This window comes from Leptomonas pyrrhocoris (genome assembly GCF_001293395.1).
Source record: "Leptomonas pyrrhocoris isolate H10 chromosome Unknown, whole genome shotgun sequence".
In the NCBI taxonomy this organism is placed as follows: domain Eukaryota; phylum Euglenozoa; class Kinetoplastea; order Trypanosomatida; family Trypanosomatidae; genus Leptomonas; species Leptomonas pyrrhocoris.
The window spans coordinates 574,417-592,077 of NW_015438363.1; the positions used below are offsets into that span (position 1 = coordinate 574,417).

The window sequence follows — 17,661 nt, forward strand, 5'->3', positions numbered from 1 at the left end:
GCATTTTCTCCCCTGCCTTTTTTTTGCTTGATAGATTTTTGATTTCAATACACATGTACCACGACAGCAAATCCTCTCACACACAACTATATATATATATATATATATGCATATATGTTTCAAAGGGAAGTTGTGGAATGCGCCTCTTTACGTCGCGGAAGGTGCACACACAGGAAGAGAAAAGCTGAGCTCGTAAAGCCTCTGTGACGCATCCGTGGACTTCACTCTTTCAACTCTCTTCTCTCATTTCGCCCTGTTTTTATTTGTATTGTTCTTGTTCTTGTTCTTGTCTTTAAAAAAGGAACTCTTTTGTGGGGATCATTTAGCCTGGAGAGGCCACCCTTGCTTTGCTGCTAAACGCGAGTAGGCCAGCGGCAGCACCGACAGAAAAACAGCAAAGGCGCGTGCTGCGTCCCTGCCACTGAGAGTAGTAACACCATCACTGAGAAAGAGCACGAGGCCCGTTGGCAAGGAAATCTAGACAGCCCTCGCTGATCGAGGTGCACATATCGCCCGTATCGAAAGAAAAAGAGTAGTATTCAACACCTGCTTGTAGGAATAGAGATAGTAGTTCTTCCCACCGAGTAGAAAAGATAAGTCTTCGCATTTCTCAACTGCAGCGAGCTGGGCAGAAACAGCAACAGCGAAAATGCAAGCTCGCCGCAATAGTATGATGCGTCGAGTGGCGCGTCGCTACGCCCGCGTGCCGGGCCAGCACGGTGATGCGGCGCCGCCAGCCTTCTTCCCGGTCGCCATCAACCCCGGGTGGTGGGGACAGCCGTTTGCAAAGGTCAAGGACGCAAAGTACCACCTCATATTCGCGTACGTCTTTTGCTTCCCAATAGTGTTCTACTGGACCTTTGATGTGACCCTGGGGCAGCGCACCCGCATTGCGCAGGTGGGCAAGCGTGCTATGGCGTCTAACTTCCTCTTTAGGCAGCTTGACCTCGACGACCCCGACCACGCGATCAAGTACGAGCACCTGCAGCAGGAGGTCGCAGAGAACAAGTTGGATGTACGCTGGGGCGGCACGAACTTCCTCGCCAGCTACCTCTGGGAGCCGGGAGATCCGGAGCCGGATATTCGCCGCAAGGAGGCTCCGGCGCACCATCACTAATCGGCCAAGAAAGGATAGAAAAACAGAAGTCCGCTTTCTTTTTCCTTTTCTTGTCCGATTAATTTTTTTCTTTACTCTTTATTTGTTGATGTAGCGTTGGCATTGCCGTGATGTGCGTTGGCCGTTGCGTGTGTTGATGCCTGTGAGCGGACCGAAGGTGTGCAGGTGTTCACTGCTTTTCTTCTGTTGTTGTTGCTGTGTTTTCTTCCGTGGTTTTTTTTTTATTTCTCCTTCTTCGTTTTTCCTGTAGTAGGTAGATTTACCGTTATGCTTTACCTTTCATTCAAGGCAATTCAAACGAACAAGAAGAGGCGCAGCTTTCTCTGTATGTGGTGCGACGTACTGACTCGCTCCTCTCCACACCGGTGTTATCCCGCAGCCAGAAGTCGCGCTTCGTTGCGCAACACGGCGCTGGAAAGCGGCTGCCAAGGAGCAACGTTCGCGTAACCCGTTGGACGAGATGCAGACGGAAGGGGGAAAAAAATCTGACACTTCAAAATACAAATGAAAAGTAGCACTTTTTGTGCCGCTCTTTCTTTACGGAAGCGAATGTTCTCTGTTCGTTTGCATCGGTTTTTTTTTTTAAATTGATCTTCTCGTGGGGTTTGAAACTTATCCGCTTTCTTCCTTTCAATAAACAGCTTTCTGCACGCAACGCCTCAACACACAAACACATCAAGCGACTCCGCATTTACCGCTCGCAACGTGGGAGAACACACAGCGGGGCGGTTGTCTTCCGAATTCCTTCTCGTGCTTCCACAACCGTAAACACTCGATTGTCTTCGTGAGGCGATAGCAGCTGATCTCAGAGCTCGTTCGGTTTATTTCGACCTCTTGCAATTTTTTCCTGCAATGACTCTCGTTGACTGTGCGGAGGGGCTGCTGGTGCGCCTTACGCTTCTTTCGTGGTGCGTCGCACTCGTTGTGCTAGTGATCCGCGTTGTCTCACCGGATTTCAACAAGTTGTCGGCTTACGGTGGACATGGCGTAGTCCTGCCGCGCGGCGCAGGCGCCGGTGGCGATGGCGACAAGCAGAAGAAGAGCAGCGGCGCAAAGACGTGGTGGTCGTGTGTCATGGCGGCTTTAAAGACGTCGCCCACAGGGACGTGGAGGATCCCCCGCAAGCACGCCTTCATGTTCTTTTACGCAACAGGTGTTGCGACGTGCACACTACTGCTTCTTGCTCACCTCTCCGCTCTCAGACGCGTTGCGGCTCACACGCCCTTCTACCCAGCCTGCCTGACGGCGGTGCCGTTGCTGCTCTTTACGCTCCACTGTGGCATACGTCTCGTAGAGACCTGCTGCGTACAGCGCTTTCGCCCAGGCGACACGGTCACTCTCTTCGCTGTTTTCGCAGGGAGCGCGTTTTACGTGCTGGCTGCTGTTTCGAGTGCTGTCCCTCCCGCGGCAATCATGCCGAAGCTTCCGTCGCGATGGATGCTGCATTCTGCCAGCATACCGTGGATCGTTTTGGCGGGGGCTGCGGCGCATGTGACGGTGCAGGCGGTGCAGGTGATGGTGCACACGACTCTTGCAGGGCTACGCCGGTACAGCAAGGCACCGACAGCCAAACAGCAAACGGAGGCACAAGACTTCGAGGAGTCCGTCTGGCGGTATGTGAGAGCCGGCCTCTTAAACCGCGCGAAGTCGGAAGGAAAGTCGGACAGCCGTGACGTCGACGAGCAGTACGCGCTACGTGGTTCGTGGCGTACGTACCACTTTCCTTATCGGCACAGCCCGGCCTTTCGACTCGTTCTCGATCCTCATTACACCTGTGAAGTCTTCCTGTACGCTGTGAACGTGGCGCTGATGGTCCTCTGCGCCGCGCCGCATCCCTCGCACTCGGTAGACGTTGTCGCAACGCAACACACACTCTGGCGTTACGGCTGTGCTCCCCTGGCTTGGCTTTTTGTCGCCGCGAGTGTAGGTGTGACGCTGTTCACGCTCCTGAACCTTGGCATCACCTCCGCCGAGCACCGTCGCTTTTGGAATGCGAGCAACGCCACCCGTCGAGAGGTGGCCAAAGTGCTCGAGAGTCTTCTGTGTGCTTCTTCAGTGGTGGAGAAGTCGAAGCGGCTGCCTGCGGAGCTTGTCGACGAGGTCTCACGGATGCTGCGAGAGGACCTCTCTGAGGAGCAGCTACCACGCTGGAATGTTATTCCTTTTGTCCAATAGGCAATTGAACGTTTTTTTTCTTTCTCTCTCAGTTTAACTTCGTGACAGAGTATCGGCACACGGCCTCACTGCGTGCATATATATATATACACTGATGCTTTCACGTTAACGATAGCTTTTTTTCTTACCCTCTCTCTCTTCTCCCGTGTGTTGCTACTGCTGCATACGCTGAAGCACACACACACACACACGCACACTCGAAATATCTACCAGAGAAGCTCGTACCCTTCTCGCGCGTTGTCCTGTGCGGTAGCGCTTACAACACAGTTCGCGCAGTTGTGTGCGTGGAGAGCCGCCGGTGATGCAAAGCCAAAGCCACACCCTTCCCGCCACCACCACCAACAAAAAACAAGCATCGTAATGGATAGCTGTGAAAAAGAGACGACTGAATAGCATCAAAGCGTTTGCCGGTGCGCTCTTGCCCGCTGATGCTCCTCCGGCTTCAAGCGGCATCGACTTCCTCTTACCCACGGTTTTCTTTTCTTACTGTTTTCATCTAATAATAGTACATATATGCAAACACCGACCACGGCATCTGTGTAGCCCGAACACTCGAACCTTGTAGGCAGGAGAAGGGTTGCGCAGCGGCCAGACAGGCAAACACACGTAACCTGCTTGTAAGGGAAAGTCCCCTTGAAATGCACTGAGCGTCGTGGCTTCTTCTTCTTTATTCTTATTATTATCTTTTAATAGTTCCCTGCACAATGCCGCCGGCCGGGTCTGGGTACACCTTTGCGGACTTTCTGCAGCGGCTGGAGCGGAGCCCCATTGCCCACATGTCCCCGCTTTATCACGAGCACCGACTCCTCTTCGTAAATCGACCCGACATGCTTTCGAGAGCGGTGCTCTCCATTTCGTGGGAGCGTGGAGTTGCGCTGATGGACGCCGCGTACTACACGCAGCCGGTGGCGGTCGAGACGTACCGCGCGCTGCTGGCACGGATGCTGCGCCACAACCGCCACGTCGAAAAGAGCGGGGCGGGGAAGCTCGTGAGCTGGCAAGCCGCGATGAAGGTGATGAACGAAGCGGTCCTCACACACGGCACGTCGCTGCCGACGCGTGTGACCGTCTCCACCCTCCGCCTGCTCGCCCCACATCGTCAGTGGAAGACCGCCATCGATCTACTGAAGCTAAGCCAAGCGAATGGGCAGCTGACGAAGCCGATGCTGCTCGATGCGGCACACGCCTGTGCCACTTCCACCGCGTGGCCGGAAGCCCTGAAGCTGCTGATGCACCTACACAAGCAGGAGCCACCGCTGCTGCGCGACGCCATTCAAAGCATGCGTCCACCTGGCTCCACCGCCTTCACCTCCTTCACGGCAGCTCAGGCGCTTCTCCCCCCTACGCAGGACAGCCCCGCCGGTCCAACACCGGCGCAGCAACACATTTTGGAGGTGCTGAACAGCGTCGTGGGAAGCGTACCGCACCAGGTGGCGCTGCACGACCCGCTCTGTTCTTCCTACCTGACGCACCTGCTGGCGAGCACGACGCTCAGCGCGGAGTTAAAAGTGAAGCGCGCCACATCCGCCTTGGCGCGGCTCCCGTGGACGGTGGCGCTGCAGCTTCTGAGCGACGTCAGCGAGCCGGTGTTGCTGACGGACGCGGAGTGGCAGAGGGTGCAGGAGACTGCTTTGCTCGCCGGCCAAGGCAACCGTCGCCTTGCGAAAGCTGCTAGGAGCGGTAAGCGAAGAAAAGGGAAAGGACTGAAGGAAAAGAATACGAATTGTGCAGACTCCGTGACGAGAGAGGATGTAGACGAAGCAGATGCTGCTGTGCGGGGTGCGGCAGAAGGTGACACCGCGCGTGGTGGAAGACGAAGTGAAGCGGTCTCGGACGACACCGCCTCCGCGTCGGCCACCACGGCCATCACGCCTGCAACGACCGCTCTGTTTTCTCGCCTGCAGCTGCTTCGCACATCGCCGCTAACGTGCGCCGCCATGATCGCAGTGATGATCGACAAACTGCCGACGCCTGAGATGGCGGTGTCTTTCATTCGCTGCTGCGCCGCGCAGCTTGCCCAATCGAGCACCGCGCCATCGCCTGCTTCGCCGCTGCACCTCAACGCAGACGTTGGCCCAGCAGGAGAGGCCGCAGCTCTCCCGAGTGCTAGTGCTGCCGGATCGGTGGCGGCCACGCGGCATCCAGTCGTGGTATGCGCGCTGCTCCGCAACTGCGCGCGGCACGACACAGGGTGGTCCATTGCTGCCAATGTGCTGCTCGAGCACAGCGGCGCACAGGTGCCCACGCCGACGGAATTGCTGAGTACCATAGTGCATCAGCTGCGACAGGCAAAGAAAGTTTCGCTCGTCGTGCGACTGCTGCACCAGCACGTCATCCCCTCTGGCAGTTTGTTGACGGCGCGTGCATGGGAAGATGTGCTGGAGTGCGCGCTGGCACACAACCGCGTACTGCAGTTGCGGTCGGCGGAGGGGAACGCGAAGACGGACGGTAGCGACGAGCACGTGCTGCGCTACAGCGGAAATAGCGTCACTCGTCGACAGCCGCACCGTGGCTCCGCGCTGAGCGCATCCGGGTTGTCTGGTGTGCACTGGGTGTCGGCGCTGAGTTGGGTGTTGGACCGCCAGGCGCCTCCGCATGAGGCGCGCATTGTGAAGACCGGCACGGGTCCCTCGCCTGGCGCCATACCGCGGCACCCGACGGCGCACGAACGTCTGGAGCAGCCCCTCACCCCCAAGATGTTGAGCCTGCTCATCAACATATGCGTGCAGGGGGGAAGCCCGCAGGGCGCGCTGCACGCGATGAGCTACGCACGCCGAGTGGACAAAATGGAGCTTCCCCACACGGCGCAGATACGCGCGCTGCTGTTCTGCGTGCAGCACAACCGCCCTTTGGAGGCGGAGGCCATTGTGGCGCAGTTGGCAAAGAAGGAGGGCGAGGAAGCGGCACAGCCTCTTCAGCATCTGTTGAGGATCGTAGGCGAGCGCCAGCAGGGCAACGAGTCGTCGTGAGGGTCGAACAACTTCTTCACAGAAAATAAAGAACACGTTTTTTTGCTGTTTTTCTCTCTTTTTAACTATTCTTTGTCGTGAGTCATTTATGGTATGGATGACGCGCTGGCGCAGAGGAAATCAACAAGACAACGAAGAACAATGGAAAACACCCCCCAAAAACCCGCTTTCACGTGTCTGCAGCTTCCCTGCTGAAGTATTGCGATGCGTGGCCTTGCTTCTTCCTCGCGTAGTAATGACAGTAGTGTACTTGAGAACGTCTTTGTTTTAAAGAGCAACATATTCACTTGCGATTGAAAGCAACTGAACTTGGGTACCGAAACGCGGTCCCATTTGGGCTTTGGCGAACAATGAAAGTAATATGGAAAGCACATTTCTTGCCATGAACTCTATGCGCCTCTCACCTCTCTGTCTTCTCTCTTTCTTCCTCTCGTGGTGTGTGTGTGTGTGGCAACTGAATCATGATCCGCTTGTCGCTACTCAAAGCCTTCTCCATTCAACTCCTTCACAGATTATCGCTACATTTCTCTTCCTGGCAGCGGTTCTCGCGTCAGTCATTTGCCGTCAACGTCTTCGTCCTCTCCCTACGCTGTTGCTGCGCACCGCGGTATTTGAAGGCAACTAAACTAGCATCTTTAGTCAACATCCTGCCGTTTTCAGCGTCTTCACCAGCGTCTGACAAGGCTACAGCGAAGCCTCAAGAAAACGACGTACTTTAGTAGCAACTCCACCCTTCCTCACTACCACCACGACCCACGTAGCTTTTCTCTCTCCCACACACATACACGCACACGCCTCGTTCTGTGCCCCTGTTCGTTGTTGTTAGAGTAGCAGCACGGCCGATATTTGCGAAGCCCGTAGAGGGCCGAAGGAGCATTAAAGCACACGCGCACACTATGGCCTCTTCAGCACCCAGGTCCGCCACGCCGGTCTCCTCGGACGAGAAGTGGGATCACTCGTTGGAAAACCTGATCCGCAAGTCAACCATTGGTTTTGCTGTTGGTATTCTGCCTGGCCTGCTACTCGCCCGCTCGGCGGCGGCGCGTAGTGCCATCATCACACTCTGCACGGGTGTGGGCAGCGGCATCGCGTACGGAGAGGCGCGCTATCTGTTTGACTACGATATAATGTTTGACAAGCGTCATCTGATCCAGTTGCAGATCGGCAGTCAAGGGGAGCAGAAGGTTGAGTGAGCAGTGTCGTAGAGGTTAGCAGGTGAGTGGCGTGAACTGCGCTTCCGGTGCTACTTGGCAGTTTTAGTTGACGGATTCTGTAGTGTTGTTGTTCAATTGTTCGTCGTAGTTTAACTGACAGACGTGTCTCTGTGCCGTTGCGTTCATACGCTACTTAATCTATCTTCTTCTTTTTTTAATAATAGGAACGGAAAGGTCTTGCTTTTGCGTCTCGCGAGTTATCCGAAGCACCTGGGAACGTTCACCTCTCTTCTTCACAGGCTTCCCATTCACCTCAAGAACGGTGCGGCCTCAGGAAACCTTTGTCTTTAACTCTGCGCACCGGCCACGCAGAGGTAAAATCGCGGTAGGTTTGAATTTCACAGAGCAAGATCGGCTTCATAAAACTGAATGGGCCGATTTTTGTTTTTGAGAATGAATGCAGCGCTGTTCTCCGGCGGTGTTGCTGCATGGGCAACCATCTCCGTGAAATGTCATCTCACTGACCTTTCTGTGCCAATGGTCAACCTTCTTTGTCCCTCCACGATTCTTTGCTGTGGCACATCGGTGCCGCCTACATGTACCTCGCTTTGCTTCACACACGCCTTGTCTCTTTGTTCTTACTGCTTTCCCTTTTCTAGACGCTTGCTCAGTACATACGAATACCCAGCAGCTCTTGAAGCTAGCGCAATATGGCGGCGCCTTCTTCATTGCGTTCTCGCGCTTCAGAGGAGGTGAAGAGGTTCTTTCACTACCCGTGCCACAGCGTCATCACTCGGTCCGCCTTGGAGGGTTACATGGGCCGCGTTACCGTGCGTGGCAGCAGCGCCGACAGCAGCCTTGCTGCGCGCATCGACCTCGGCGTGTTTCGCGTGCTCGCCGGCTGCCCCAACGAGGAGCCCACCCAAGGCGCAGCACACAGTGCCGTCGTCGTGCCGGTGCAGCCAACGTGGGCCCCGCTGATTCGGCTGCTGCTGCCGTTGCACACGGCGTACAAGCGGGACCTGATGGAAGTCGCCCCCGGTGGCTTTCCTGTGCGTCGATTGCAGCAGCTCGTCGATGCGTGTCCTGCTGGGTACACCATCGTGCCGATCACGGAAGCCATCGCAGCGGACGTGGCAAAGGAAGAGTGGTCCGCTGATTTGACCGGCAACTTCGATGACGCGGCGACCTTCGTACGGGTAGCGCTTGGTTTTGTAGCCATTGAGGATTCTTCAGGCTTCGTGGCGGCCGGGGCATCGACGTTTGCGTTGTGCGACGCCGGCATTGAAGTGGAGGTGGACACGGCGGAGGCGCACCAACGACGTGGCCTGGCCCGTGTCTGTTCGGCTCACCTCATTTTGGCCTGCCTGGAGCGAGGCTGGCAGGCTGGGTGGGATGCGCATGTGCCGCACTCGGCCGTGCTGGCGGAGCGACTCGGCTACGTGGTCGGTACTCCTTATGTGGCGTACACCACCGATCCTCTTGCGCAATTGTGAGAAGAAACTTTTGTTTCCCCAGTGAACACCGCATGAGCTGCTTTACAGTGTTAGTGAATGTGCGAATGAATTTCAAAAATGGGTAGGCTATTACGTACGCCGTGTTGCTGAGAGCTGCGGTGTTTCGGCGGTGCAACTGCCTGCTGTTTGTGCTGTTTTGTGTCGCAGCGGACTCCATTGGAGGCGGCAACACCCCAACAAAGGGAAAAGAATCGTAGCGGGAAGAGCGATGCACACGTAACGTGATTCTTATTTTGCCTTCAGCTATCGTATTTTCTTCTTCCGCCGCCTCTTATTTCGTGTGCTTTTCTTTTTGCCTCATTGTCACTTGCAGGTTTGCTGAAGACGACACGCGACAGCACACACGCCTGCCGCCTTGCCACCTTTCTTCTCTCATTCCGTTCTTGCCACGACACGCGCGGACTCCTCGACCGATCCTCGGCAGAAAACATCGCACACACACACGCGAGAAAGCAAAATGGCGGTCCCTCATGGAATGCTGATCTCCCGCAACGACATCACACCAGACAGTCTGGTGGATCTGCCGGGTGATCGCAAAATCATCGAGCAGATTTCTAATACGATGGCGAACTCGTCCCTCTTCAAGATGGAGAAGGAAGACCACACACTAGCGAACTTGCTGCGCATGAAGCTGCACGAGTCTCCCTTTGTGCAGATCGCTGGTTACCGCGTGCCCCACCCAACGAAGCACAACGTAGAGCTACGCGTGCAGACGTCGTCCGACGGCACAGACGCGCCGATTCCGCCACCAAAGAAGGCGTTGCAAGACGCTATTGATGGCTGTTTAAAAGACCTGGAAAACTTTGAGGAGCAGCTGCGTCGTGAGGAGCAGTTAAAGCGATTTGAACCGACAGCACATTAACGGTGCGCGAGGCGTTCAATGTCAGAGTTTTTTTTTTCTTGTCTGTACTTTTCTTGATGTTGTTCCCGTTCACGGAAGTTGGAGAATTCGTTGCGGCGTCGCTGTCATGGGTCGTGTCTTCTAACAAACGCCAAGTAATAAACCACAGCGGATTAGATAGAAAAGGGCTTGTCGTCTCTATTCCCAAGCTATTCAATCTTGCTCGTTCTTTGAGTATGTGTGTGTGTGTGTTTGTTGTTGAAGAAGCTCACAGAGATGCAAAAGACCGTTTTGTGCTGAGTAGCCCCACTTCCCTTGCTCCTTACATTTTTCAGTTCTGTCGATGCCCATTCTATGCGTTGACGCTGCCACAGCAGGAAGGGGTCTTTGTGAGGGTGCTTTGATGTGCGTGCTGTTCCGTATGAAGTGCAGCCTTTACCACTTCTTTCCGTTCTTATCTTTGTCTTTCCAACGAAGCGCAGTGGCAACCACTGTATCGAGCCGCAATCCTCCTGCACCCTTCAAAGGAGGTTAACCGGAGAGGTGCTGATGGGTGACCTCCTATTCCCATCGCAATAACACATACACACAGAGAAGCAGAATCCACGAAGGGGTTGCGCACGCATTCGTGCTGCATCTATCATCATTATTGTTATTATTATTTATTTTCAACCTTCAACCTTCGCCGAAACTTCAAAAAGAAAGAAAAAGTATTAAACACAAAGACCAAGAAAAAAAAAGAAGACAAGTATATATCGTAGGTAGTTTTGAGGTCCGTTAGGCCTTGAGAGGGCAGCTGTATTTTTATCTTCTCCGGGTTTGGTGCTCTTCGCGCATATCGCCAACCACTCAAAAAAAAAAACCCCGGCAAATACACACACACACACACACATACAGCGCCATACTCAGCGGGGAAAACAAAACAAACAAAAAGAACTCACGCACGTCCGGGGAAAAAAGAATTCTCCGTAACCTTTGTGAAGCGAACACAGGGCAAATATCAGTTATCCCGTTTAAAAAAGAAAAAAGAATTCCTCAAAAATGGACTCGACACAGCACAACCAGGCGGCGGCGGAGGAGGCATCCGCGAAGACAGAAGTGACCCACGCCGACCCCGCCGCTGAGTCCACGCAGCCACCAGCAAACGAAACGGCAGCAGAAACAACAATACATACGCGAAAGCACGAGGAAGCAGGGCATCCTCCGCCCATCGAGACTGTAGCTCAGTACATTCTTGTAAACAAATCCCAGGAGCGTCGTCACACTCACGCGACCCACAGGCGACGCGATGGACACACGGAGCGTGCGACCGGCTTCATCGCGTACCCGCTAGGCATTGCATTGTTCACGGCGTGGTTGCTTACCGTATTTGCGGCATTTTCCTTCGACGTTGTGTTGGACGTCTTCCAGCGTTATCTGCTGCTGCGTGATCCGCCGGCGATACCGTGGATGCTGCTCGTCTGCAGCGATGCGGGCATTCACCTCTTCCTCACGCTTGTCGTGGTGCTTCTCGGACGCCTCACCAAGCGCCGCTTCCGCTTCTTTCAACCCTTCGTTGGCGGCGATGCTTTTGTTGTTCTCCAGTTTGTTGGGTACAACTGTGTGTACGTGACCGTGGTGGTGCGTGCGGTGCTCCTTAGCCAACGGCAGGAGCGCTACGGTGCCTACGCCGTTCTGGGTGCATTTGAGGTGGTGGGGCACTGTTTGCTGCTGTGGTCGCTCTCGTTCTTTCAGTCCCCGCCCCCGCCGAATGCATCGCAGCCGCCGGCTTCTCTCTCCGCCAGCATGGCGCGTGGATGGCGAGTGCGTCTGGCGAACTCGCTGCAGCGTGAAGTAGCGTGGATTGTGCTGTGCTGCGGCGTCGTCGTCGTTTCATCTGTCGTTGCCGAGTACCACTCTCTTTACCGCTTCATCAACGTACTGGTGGTGACCTGCTTTGTGCTGGCGTCTCTCCTGACGATTCAGCACGTCATTGTCCCGCAGTGGCTGGGCCGGCACTTCTACCACGTGCTCCTCCCCGTCGTCTTCCAGTCGCCGACCATGTACGTCTTGCAAGTCTTTGCCAACGGGCTGCTCTTTATGACCTTCTATGCGGAGTTGGTTCTTTTCAACGCGAAGGAGGATGCGCCGCCGTCGTGGCACCTCTGCTGCGGCTTGATGGCGGTGATGGCCATCGGCGCCCACCTCCTGCTCGTGCATCAGCTGCACACGTGGGTGGAAGAGGAAGAGGAAGCAGCGGAAGATGCAGCGGCGAAGAGGAGAGCCGATTCAGTCCTGTCCTCAGCGAGGGAGGCGAATGAACACGAGGAGGCCACCTCAGTTCCGTCACATCTGCCCTCTGCGGCAGCGGCGACGATACCGCCGCGTCGCGTGTCGAGAAACAAGGAGGGGTACAAGAACGAGATGGGCTCCTACGGTCCTGTCCTGCCGTCTCTCTTCAGCGTCGTGCTCTGCGCTATTCTCATCGGCATCCTCTACGTCTCCTTCACCTCCGGGGAGCGTATGAGCCCCTACGTCCGGCAGGGCCTCTTGCAGACCGAGGCGTTGCTCGTCACCCTTCTCTTTGTGCAGCCGTTAATTACCCATCTCATGGGCGTCTTCCTCTACGGCAAGGCCTACCGCATTTGGCAGCCGTTTGAGGGCAACCTCGACTTTATTCTCCTGCAGTGTGTGGGCTGGTTCTGCTACGGGCTTGCCATCTTCTTTGCCCCGCTGCACCTCAACGAGCGCGGCCACGACAACTTTTTGCTCCTCCTGATGGCGTTCCTCGTCCTTTCGCAGTTCCTCATTCACATCTCCGTCGTGCGATTCGGTCGAGGCAGCGCCGCACCCCCAACGGTGGATACGGCGCCCGTGGCCACCGCGGAGGCATCCGGCGGGCACGCCGAGGCAAACAGAACAGCGACGGAGGCGGCGCGGACTGACGAGGACGCCTTGTCAAGCAACCGCGCCGCGAGCCGATCGCCCGCCCGCAGCGACGCGACGAGCGAAGGAGCGTCGGGCCCGCAGCCGTCGCCCTTTTGGGGGCGCGGCGCCGACGACGCAGCCGAGAACGCGCTCTCTTCGACGGATGCAGCCGGCGAGGAAAAGGATGAGGCAGCAGGCGCTCCTCACGGGGCCGGTCTGCTGTCCTCCGTCGTGAATGGGGAGCTGCTGCTGTCGATGGTTCTCATGGGTGTCTCGCTCGTGATGCGCGTCGTCGTGATCGCCGCGGCCTACATCCAGCACGTTAACGCGGAAAGGGACGTCATCGGTGGTCAGGTCGGCACGGGGGCGCACGAGACGAAATCGGCTCTCACCTCTGCACGGCTTTCGACAGCGCAGATCCCGATGACCGCCGTCACCGTCGCAGCGACGCTCTTCAGCGTAACGGCCACGCCCGTCGTGCAGTGGTCGATGCGGCGCCGTGTGCAGCTCTTCAAACCTCTGAGCTACGCCTACGCGGTCCTCGCGACGTTGGGCTGGGGGGCTTTTCTGCTCCTGCTGTCGCGCTTTCTGGTGCTGTGGGGGCTGCTGGGGCTGGAGAGGGTGTCGGTGACGTCCCCCATTACACGAGTGGGGCTGTCCTGCTTCCTGCCTTCGTCGGAGTTCTCGTCGTGGCTGCGGCAGGCGTGCGACGCGGCTACGGTGGACGCGCAGGGGTCGTACGCCACCACCGGCGAAGGGCTAACGCTGACGGCGGCGTTTGAGGGCGCTGTCGAGGGCTTCGTGTGGTGCTTCCCATTTTTGTGTCTCCTCGCCGGCAATCTCTTCCAGACCCACGCCTTCCTGCGCGAGGCGGCCGCGCAGGAGCGGGTCCAAAGAGCTGTGGAATCCGTTCTGAAGCTGTTCGAAGTGCAGCGTGGTGCGGTGGGCTCGCCGTCCGACCCCGCCACGTTGACGAGCCCCTTGTCGCCGTCGACGCAGGGTCGCAATGCTCAACTTGGGCGACTGCTGCGCACCATCGCTGGCCCGCGTGTGGCTGCCGCCTCTGCCACGGCCGAGTTCGACAACGCCTCCATGACGTCTGAAAACGTCCACAACAGCAGCAGCGCGGACCTGGAGGACCTGAGGGCGGTGCACGACGCGGCGCGATACATGACCTTTACGCTCTGTGCCGCCACCAGCGCCGCATTCCTCAGTGCAGCGTTTCTCGCCGACGCGCAGCCCATCATGACGCTCGGCTTCGGCGCCGTAGGCACAGCGACGCTGGGGCTGTCGTGTGTCGCGCTGCACTACGTCTACGGCACACGCGTCCACAAGGGCACGCGGTCCTTGGACGCGTCGGCCGCATCGCCGCGGGTGCCGGTGTACACCTTTTTCATGCCCTTTGTGGGTGGTACGAAGTTTGTCGTGCTGCAGTCCGTGGGCTGGATCAGCTTCACCTGTGTCGCGAGTTTCATGATCGCCTGCGCGCTGGAGGGAAAAGGGACGGCGGTGATTTTTCTCGTGATGACCGTGCTCAGCATTGCGGCGCAGGCGACGCTGTGGCGCTCCGTGGGCTGCTTCGACGAGTCGAAGGTGCTCGAGCGGGGCTTTTTGCAGCGCAACGCGGAGGGCTTCCTGGCTGCGCTCTCCGTCGTGGCGACCGTGTCCTTCTGTCGGCTCTACGACATGGCCGAGCAAGGCCGGGCCACGGCGCACGTCGCCACCTCGATGGTGCCGGTGGTCGTGTGCAGCATCGCAGTTTGCTTTGCTGTGCCGCTGGGGCTGCTGTCGCTGCAGCGGCAGGCGGAGCTCTACGGCCTCGGCTCCTTCGCGGCGTGGCTCGCGAACGAGGACGACGACAACGATGCCGCCGTGGACGACGACGACAACAACAATGACGATCAGCCCGAGCTGGAGACAGGTGTGGAGGACACGAGCGAGAGGACCGCGGAGGGGGGCGGCGCGCTGCCACGTGCGGCCTCTTCTCGACTGCACAGCCGCGGCCCGAGTGCAGGGATGGGCGCGAGCAGCTCCACGGTTGGCTCACCTGCTTCTGGTGAGGACGGCGTCTCCTCGCCCGGCCTGCCGCACTCCATCTACTCCCGCTCCAACACGGAGACTTCGTTTTCACCGCTGCTGGGCACCCCGGGTGTGGTGCGGCGGCGAGTGTGGTCTACCCTCACGCGGCGCAGCGGCAGCGGCACGCGTCGACGCAGCCTTGCCGCGGTCGTCTTCTACCTCCTCTCCACCGTGCTGGCGATGCTGATTATTGTGGTGTTGCCGTTTGCGCTCGTGTTCATGGGATACGCCTATTACACGCAGCGGGCCACGGTGACGTACGGCCTCGCCGTGCGCGCGGTCGAGGCGCTGCTGTGCTGCTTCACGGCGCTGGTGGTGCTGCCGATCATCGTCGTGCCCGTACTCGGCCGCTCCTCGACGCTGCGCAACGTACACAGCGCGTTCTGCTGCTGGGCTCTCTACAACATCCCGACCTACACGTTCCTCGGTGGCATCTCGACTCCCTTCCTGTACAACTGCCGCGGCACGCACCTCTTTACCATCAACATGTGCTCCATGGCGCTGCTGTCGAACCTGCCGTACATGCCCATCGCCATGTCCATCTTCAGCGTGTGCTCGTTTGTCTACTTTCTGAAGTACCACTTCTACGACGGCCTGTACACCCACAAGCATGAGCTGGCGCCGGTGCAGTGCGTTGTCGACTTCGCCATCGCGATCTTCTGGCTGTGCTACCAACGGCGCTACCACGGCCGGCCAGAGATCACCGGCCGCCTGGAGAGCCGACGGGCCACGCGCTTCTTCCAGCAGTACTTCTTCCGTGGCTTCGTTTACTACTTCTCGATGCGGGTGATTGTCGGAGACGGCTACGTGCTACCGCAGGAGGAGCCTTACGTGTCTGACCGGAGCGAGGTGCCCCGCGTCGACCTGAGCAACCCGAAAAATCAGTACATGTTCTCCTTCCACCCGCACGGTGTGTTTCCCGGCACCTCCATGGTGGTCCCGAAGACCGAGATATGGGAGAAGGCGGTGGGTCGGTGCAAGGAGCACTTCGTGTCCACGCACTGCGCCGATATCGTCTTCAACGTGCCGCTGATGCGTGACTTTCCAATGTGCCTCGGCGCCATGAGTGTCAGCCGGCGCGGCATCGAGAGCAGTTTGAAGCACGGCAACAGTCCATTGATTGTGACGGGCGGCCAGTCGGAGATGCTGCTGACACGCATGTCGGACAACGAAATGCACGTGGTGTGCCATCACATTGGCTTCATTCGCATGGCCATCAAAAACGGCGTCCCGCTGGTGCCCGTCATCTCCTTTTCGGAGAGCAACATCCTCGACAACGTACACTGCATCCGCCTCCAGCGCTGGTTCTTGAATCGGATCGCTTTTCCATTTCCCACTCTGCCGATCGGCCGTTGGTACCTGCCGCTGCCGACCACGAAGCCGGTGACCATCGTTGTTGGCCAGCCCATCTCCCCCCTTCCCGGCCGCGACAACGCCGACGACCCGGCGCACGTGGAGGAGCTGCGTCTGCGCTACTTTGAGCACTTGGAGGTGCTCTTCTACAAGTACCGTGCGAAGGCTGGCTACCCGGCGATGGAGCTGTACCTGCACAACGGCATCTACAACCCGGGCGTCCGCAGCACCCCCTCCGTGACGACACCACTCTTGTCGGGTACAACGCAGCGGCAGGACAAGGCGGACTTGTCGGTGGAGATGTTCGATAGCGCGGTGCGGCGGGCCTTCTCCATGTCTCCCGATGAAAAGGCCGGTGCGCGAGCCATGACCACCACTCAGCCAACGGATGCTATGGACAAAGCCATGAAGACGGCAACCACACAGGAAGCACAGAAGGTGTAGCTTGCACGTGCATCGTGGCATTTCGGATGTCCTGGACCTCCTTTTCCTTCCTTTGTTTTTCTTCCTGTTTGCAGAGGATGTACATGAGGGCTTTTTTCCTATTCCAGATGCACAGCGGTGACCGAACTCGGGTGCATTTCGCACGTGTTTTTTATTTATTTATTCATTTGTTTGGTTGATCTCTTTTGTTTTGTTGTCGCCGTAGTAGCACCTGAGCAGTCGCGCAAGCCGTCTCTCGCGCAACGCGCGCTTTTCGTTCGACCTGTCAAGTTGGAGGGATTCCTCGCGTCTTTGTGTTTCCTCCCCTTTTTTTGTATTTTCTTTCCCCTTTGAAACTGCGAAGCTTCGCTTCGTTTTTGCGGTTGCAGCCCACGTCGCTGCATCGCTACTGGTGATGTCCCACCAGAGGTGGTCCTCGCGTCACGCGTTGACGAGAAACACACACGCAAAGAAAAACAAGGGAGCAACGAAGGCGCAAAAGGAGTCTTATTGGCCTGGCAAAACGATTTGAATACAGAAAGCCTGTCGCACGACCTGTGCCAAGGGGCAGAAAGTGCTCTTGAAAAGTGCTGTCTTACCTTTCTTTTTGGGTGTTGCTGCGGCAGACGCACGTGGAACTTGACGAGGTGTGTTTCCGCGTTTTTAGCTGTTGATGCGGTTTTTTGAGCGCGTCTGCCGAAGCGGGCCGGCCTGCAAGTCCGTTGAAAATCACTGCTACGTGTACACCCATCAAGTGTTCCTCCGAACTGTCACGTGACGTAAACGCGCACCCTTCGCTCACTCGCACCTCCTTCCGCTTTCTCTTAAACCTGTTTTTTCCCTCTTTTGTGAGTCTGCGAGGGGAATGGAAGGGACGGAAAAATGAGTTGAATGTGATTGGCAGCGGAGAGATTGGCGGATCTCGGTCATTTAGGGTAATGCTCTAAACTATCTTCTCCTTATCTATTACCTCCTGAATCCTGGTTCTTCCGTATTCTGGTTTGCCTGGCACAGTTGTTTTCAGCATCGAGAGAAACTCCGGTTTTTCGCTGAAATCCACCCGCCCACCCCCGGTCCCTCCCACGACAGGGACCCATGGGATCCTTAAAAAGATCCATGATTTTTG

At 57.1% G+C, this 17,661-nt stretch overlaps 7 protein-coding genes across 9 annotated transcripts; all 7 read left to right on the forward strand.

Annotated features, from left to right (window-relative positions):
* Positions 1-299: 299 nt before the first annotated feature.
* On the forward strand, positions 300-1,117 carry ABB37_04374 (putative mitochondrial hypothetical protein; the record flags this gene model as incomplete). Of its 2 annotated transcripts, none has more annotated exons than XM_015802029.1 (1): positions 300-1,117. In XM_015802029.1, exon 1 carries the CDS (start codon positions 650-652, stop codon positions 1,115-1,117), a length of 468 nt encoding a protein of 155 aa, XP_015659430.1. In that variant the 5' UTR covers positions 300-649. The 2 variants fall into 2 exon arrangements, with proteins under 2 accessions (XP_015659430.1, XP_015659431.1); XM_015802030.1 differs by having other exon boundaries at positions 325-1,117.
* Positions 1,118-1,756: 639 nt separating this feature from the next.
* Positions 1,757-3,292, forward strand: ABB37_04375 (hypothetical protein; the record flags this gene model as incomplete). The annotated part of the gene is made up of 1 exon (XM_015802031.1): positions 1,757-3,292. Exon 1 carries the CDS (start codon positions 1,970-1,972, stop codon positions 3,290-3,292), a length of 1,323 nt encoding a protein of 440 aa, XP_015659432.1. The 5' UTR covers positions 1,757-1,969.
* A 504-nt stretch (positions 3,293-3,796) lies between these two features.
* Positions 3,797-6,261, forward strand: ABB37_04376 (hypothetical protein; the record flags this gene model as incomplete). The annotated part of the gene is made up of 1 exon (XM_015802032.1): positions 3,797-6,261. The coding sequence occupies exon 1, from the start codon at positions 3,997-3,999 to the stop codon at positions 6,259-6,261; it is 2,265 nt and encodes a 754-aa protein (XP_015659433.1). The 5' UTR covers positions 3,797-3,996.
* Positions 6,262-6,745: 484 nt separating this feature from the next.
* Positions 6,746-7,454, forward strand: ABB37_04377 (hypothetical protein; the record flags this gene model as incomplete). The annotated part of the gene is made up of 1 exon (XM_015802033.1): positions 6,746-7,454. Exon 1 carries the CDS (start codon positions 7,158-7,160, stop codon positions 7,452-7,454), a length of 297 nt encoding a protein of 98 aa, XP_015659434.1. The 5' UTR covers positions 6,746-7,157.
* Positions 7,455-8,072: 618 nt separating this feature from the next.
* On the forward strand, positions 8,073-8,911 carry ABB37_04378 (hypothetical protein; the record flags this gene model as incomplete). Of its 2 annotated transcripts, none has more annotated exons than XM_015802034.1 (1): positions 8,073-8,911. In XM_015802034.1, the coding sequence occupies exon 1, from the start codon at positions 8,126-8,128 to the stop codon at positions 8,909-8,911; it is 786 nt and encodes a 261-aa protein (XP_015659435.1). In that variant the 5' UTR covers positions 8,073-8,125. The 2 variants fall into 2 exon arrangements, with proteins under 2 accessions (XP_015659435.1, XP_015659436.1); XM_015802035.1 differs by having other exon boundaries at positions 8,085-8,911.
* A 332-nt stretch (positions 8,912-9,243) lies between these two features.
* ABB37_04379 (Dna-directed RNA polymerase II-like protein) lies at positions 9,244-9,794 on the forward strand (the record flags this gene model as incomplete). The annotated part of the gene is made up of 1 exon (XM_015802036.1): positions 9,244-9,794. The coding sequence occupies exon 1, from the start codon at positions 9,390-9,392 to the stop codon at positions 9,792-9,794; it is 405 nt and encodes a 134-aa protein (XP_015659437.1). The 5' UTR covers positions 9,244-9,389.
* Positions 9,795-10,248: 454 nt separating this feature from the next.
* On the forward strand, positions 10,249-16,556 carry ABB37_04380 (putative diacylglycerol acyltransferase; the record flags this gene model as incomplete). The annotated part of the gene is made up of 1 exon (XM_015802037.1): positions 10,249-16,556. The coding sequence occupies exon 1, from the start codon at positions 10,815-10,817 to the stop codon at positions 16,554-16,556; it is 5,742 nt and encodes a 1,913-aa protein (XP_015659438.1). The 5' UTR covers positions 10,249-10,814.
* Positions 16,557-17,661: the final 1,105 nt, after the last annotated feature.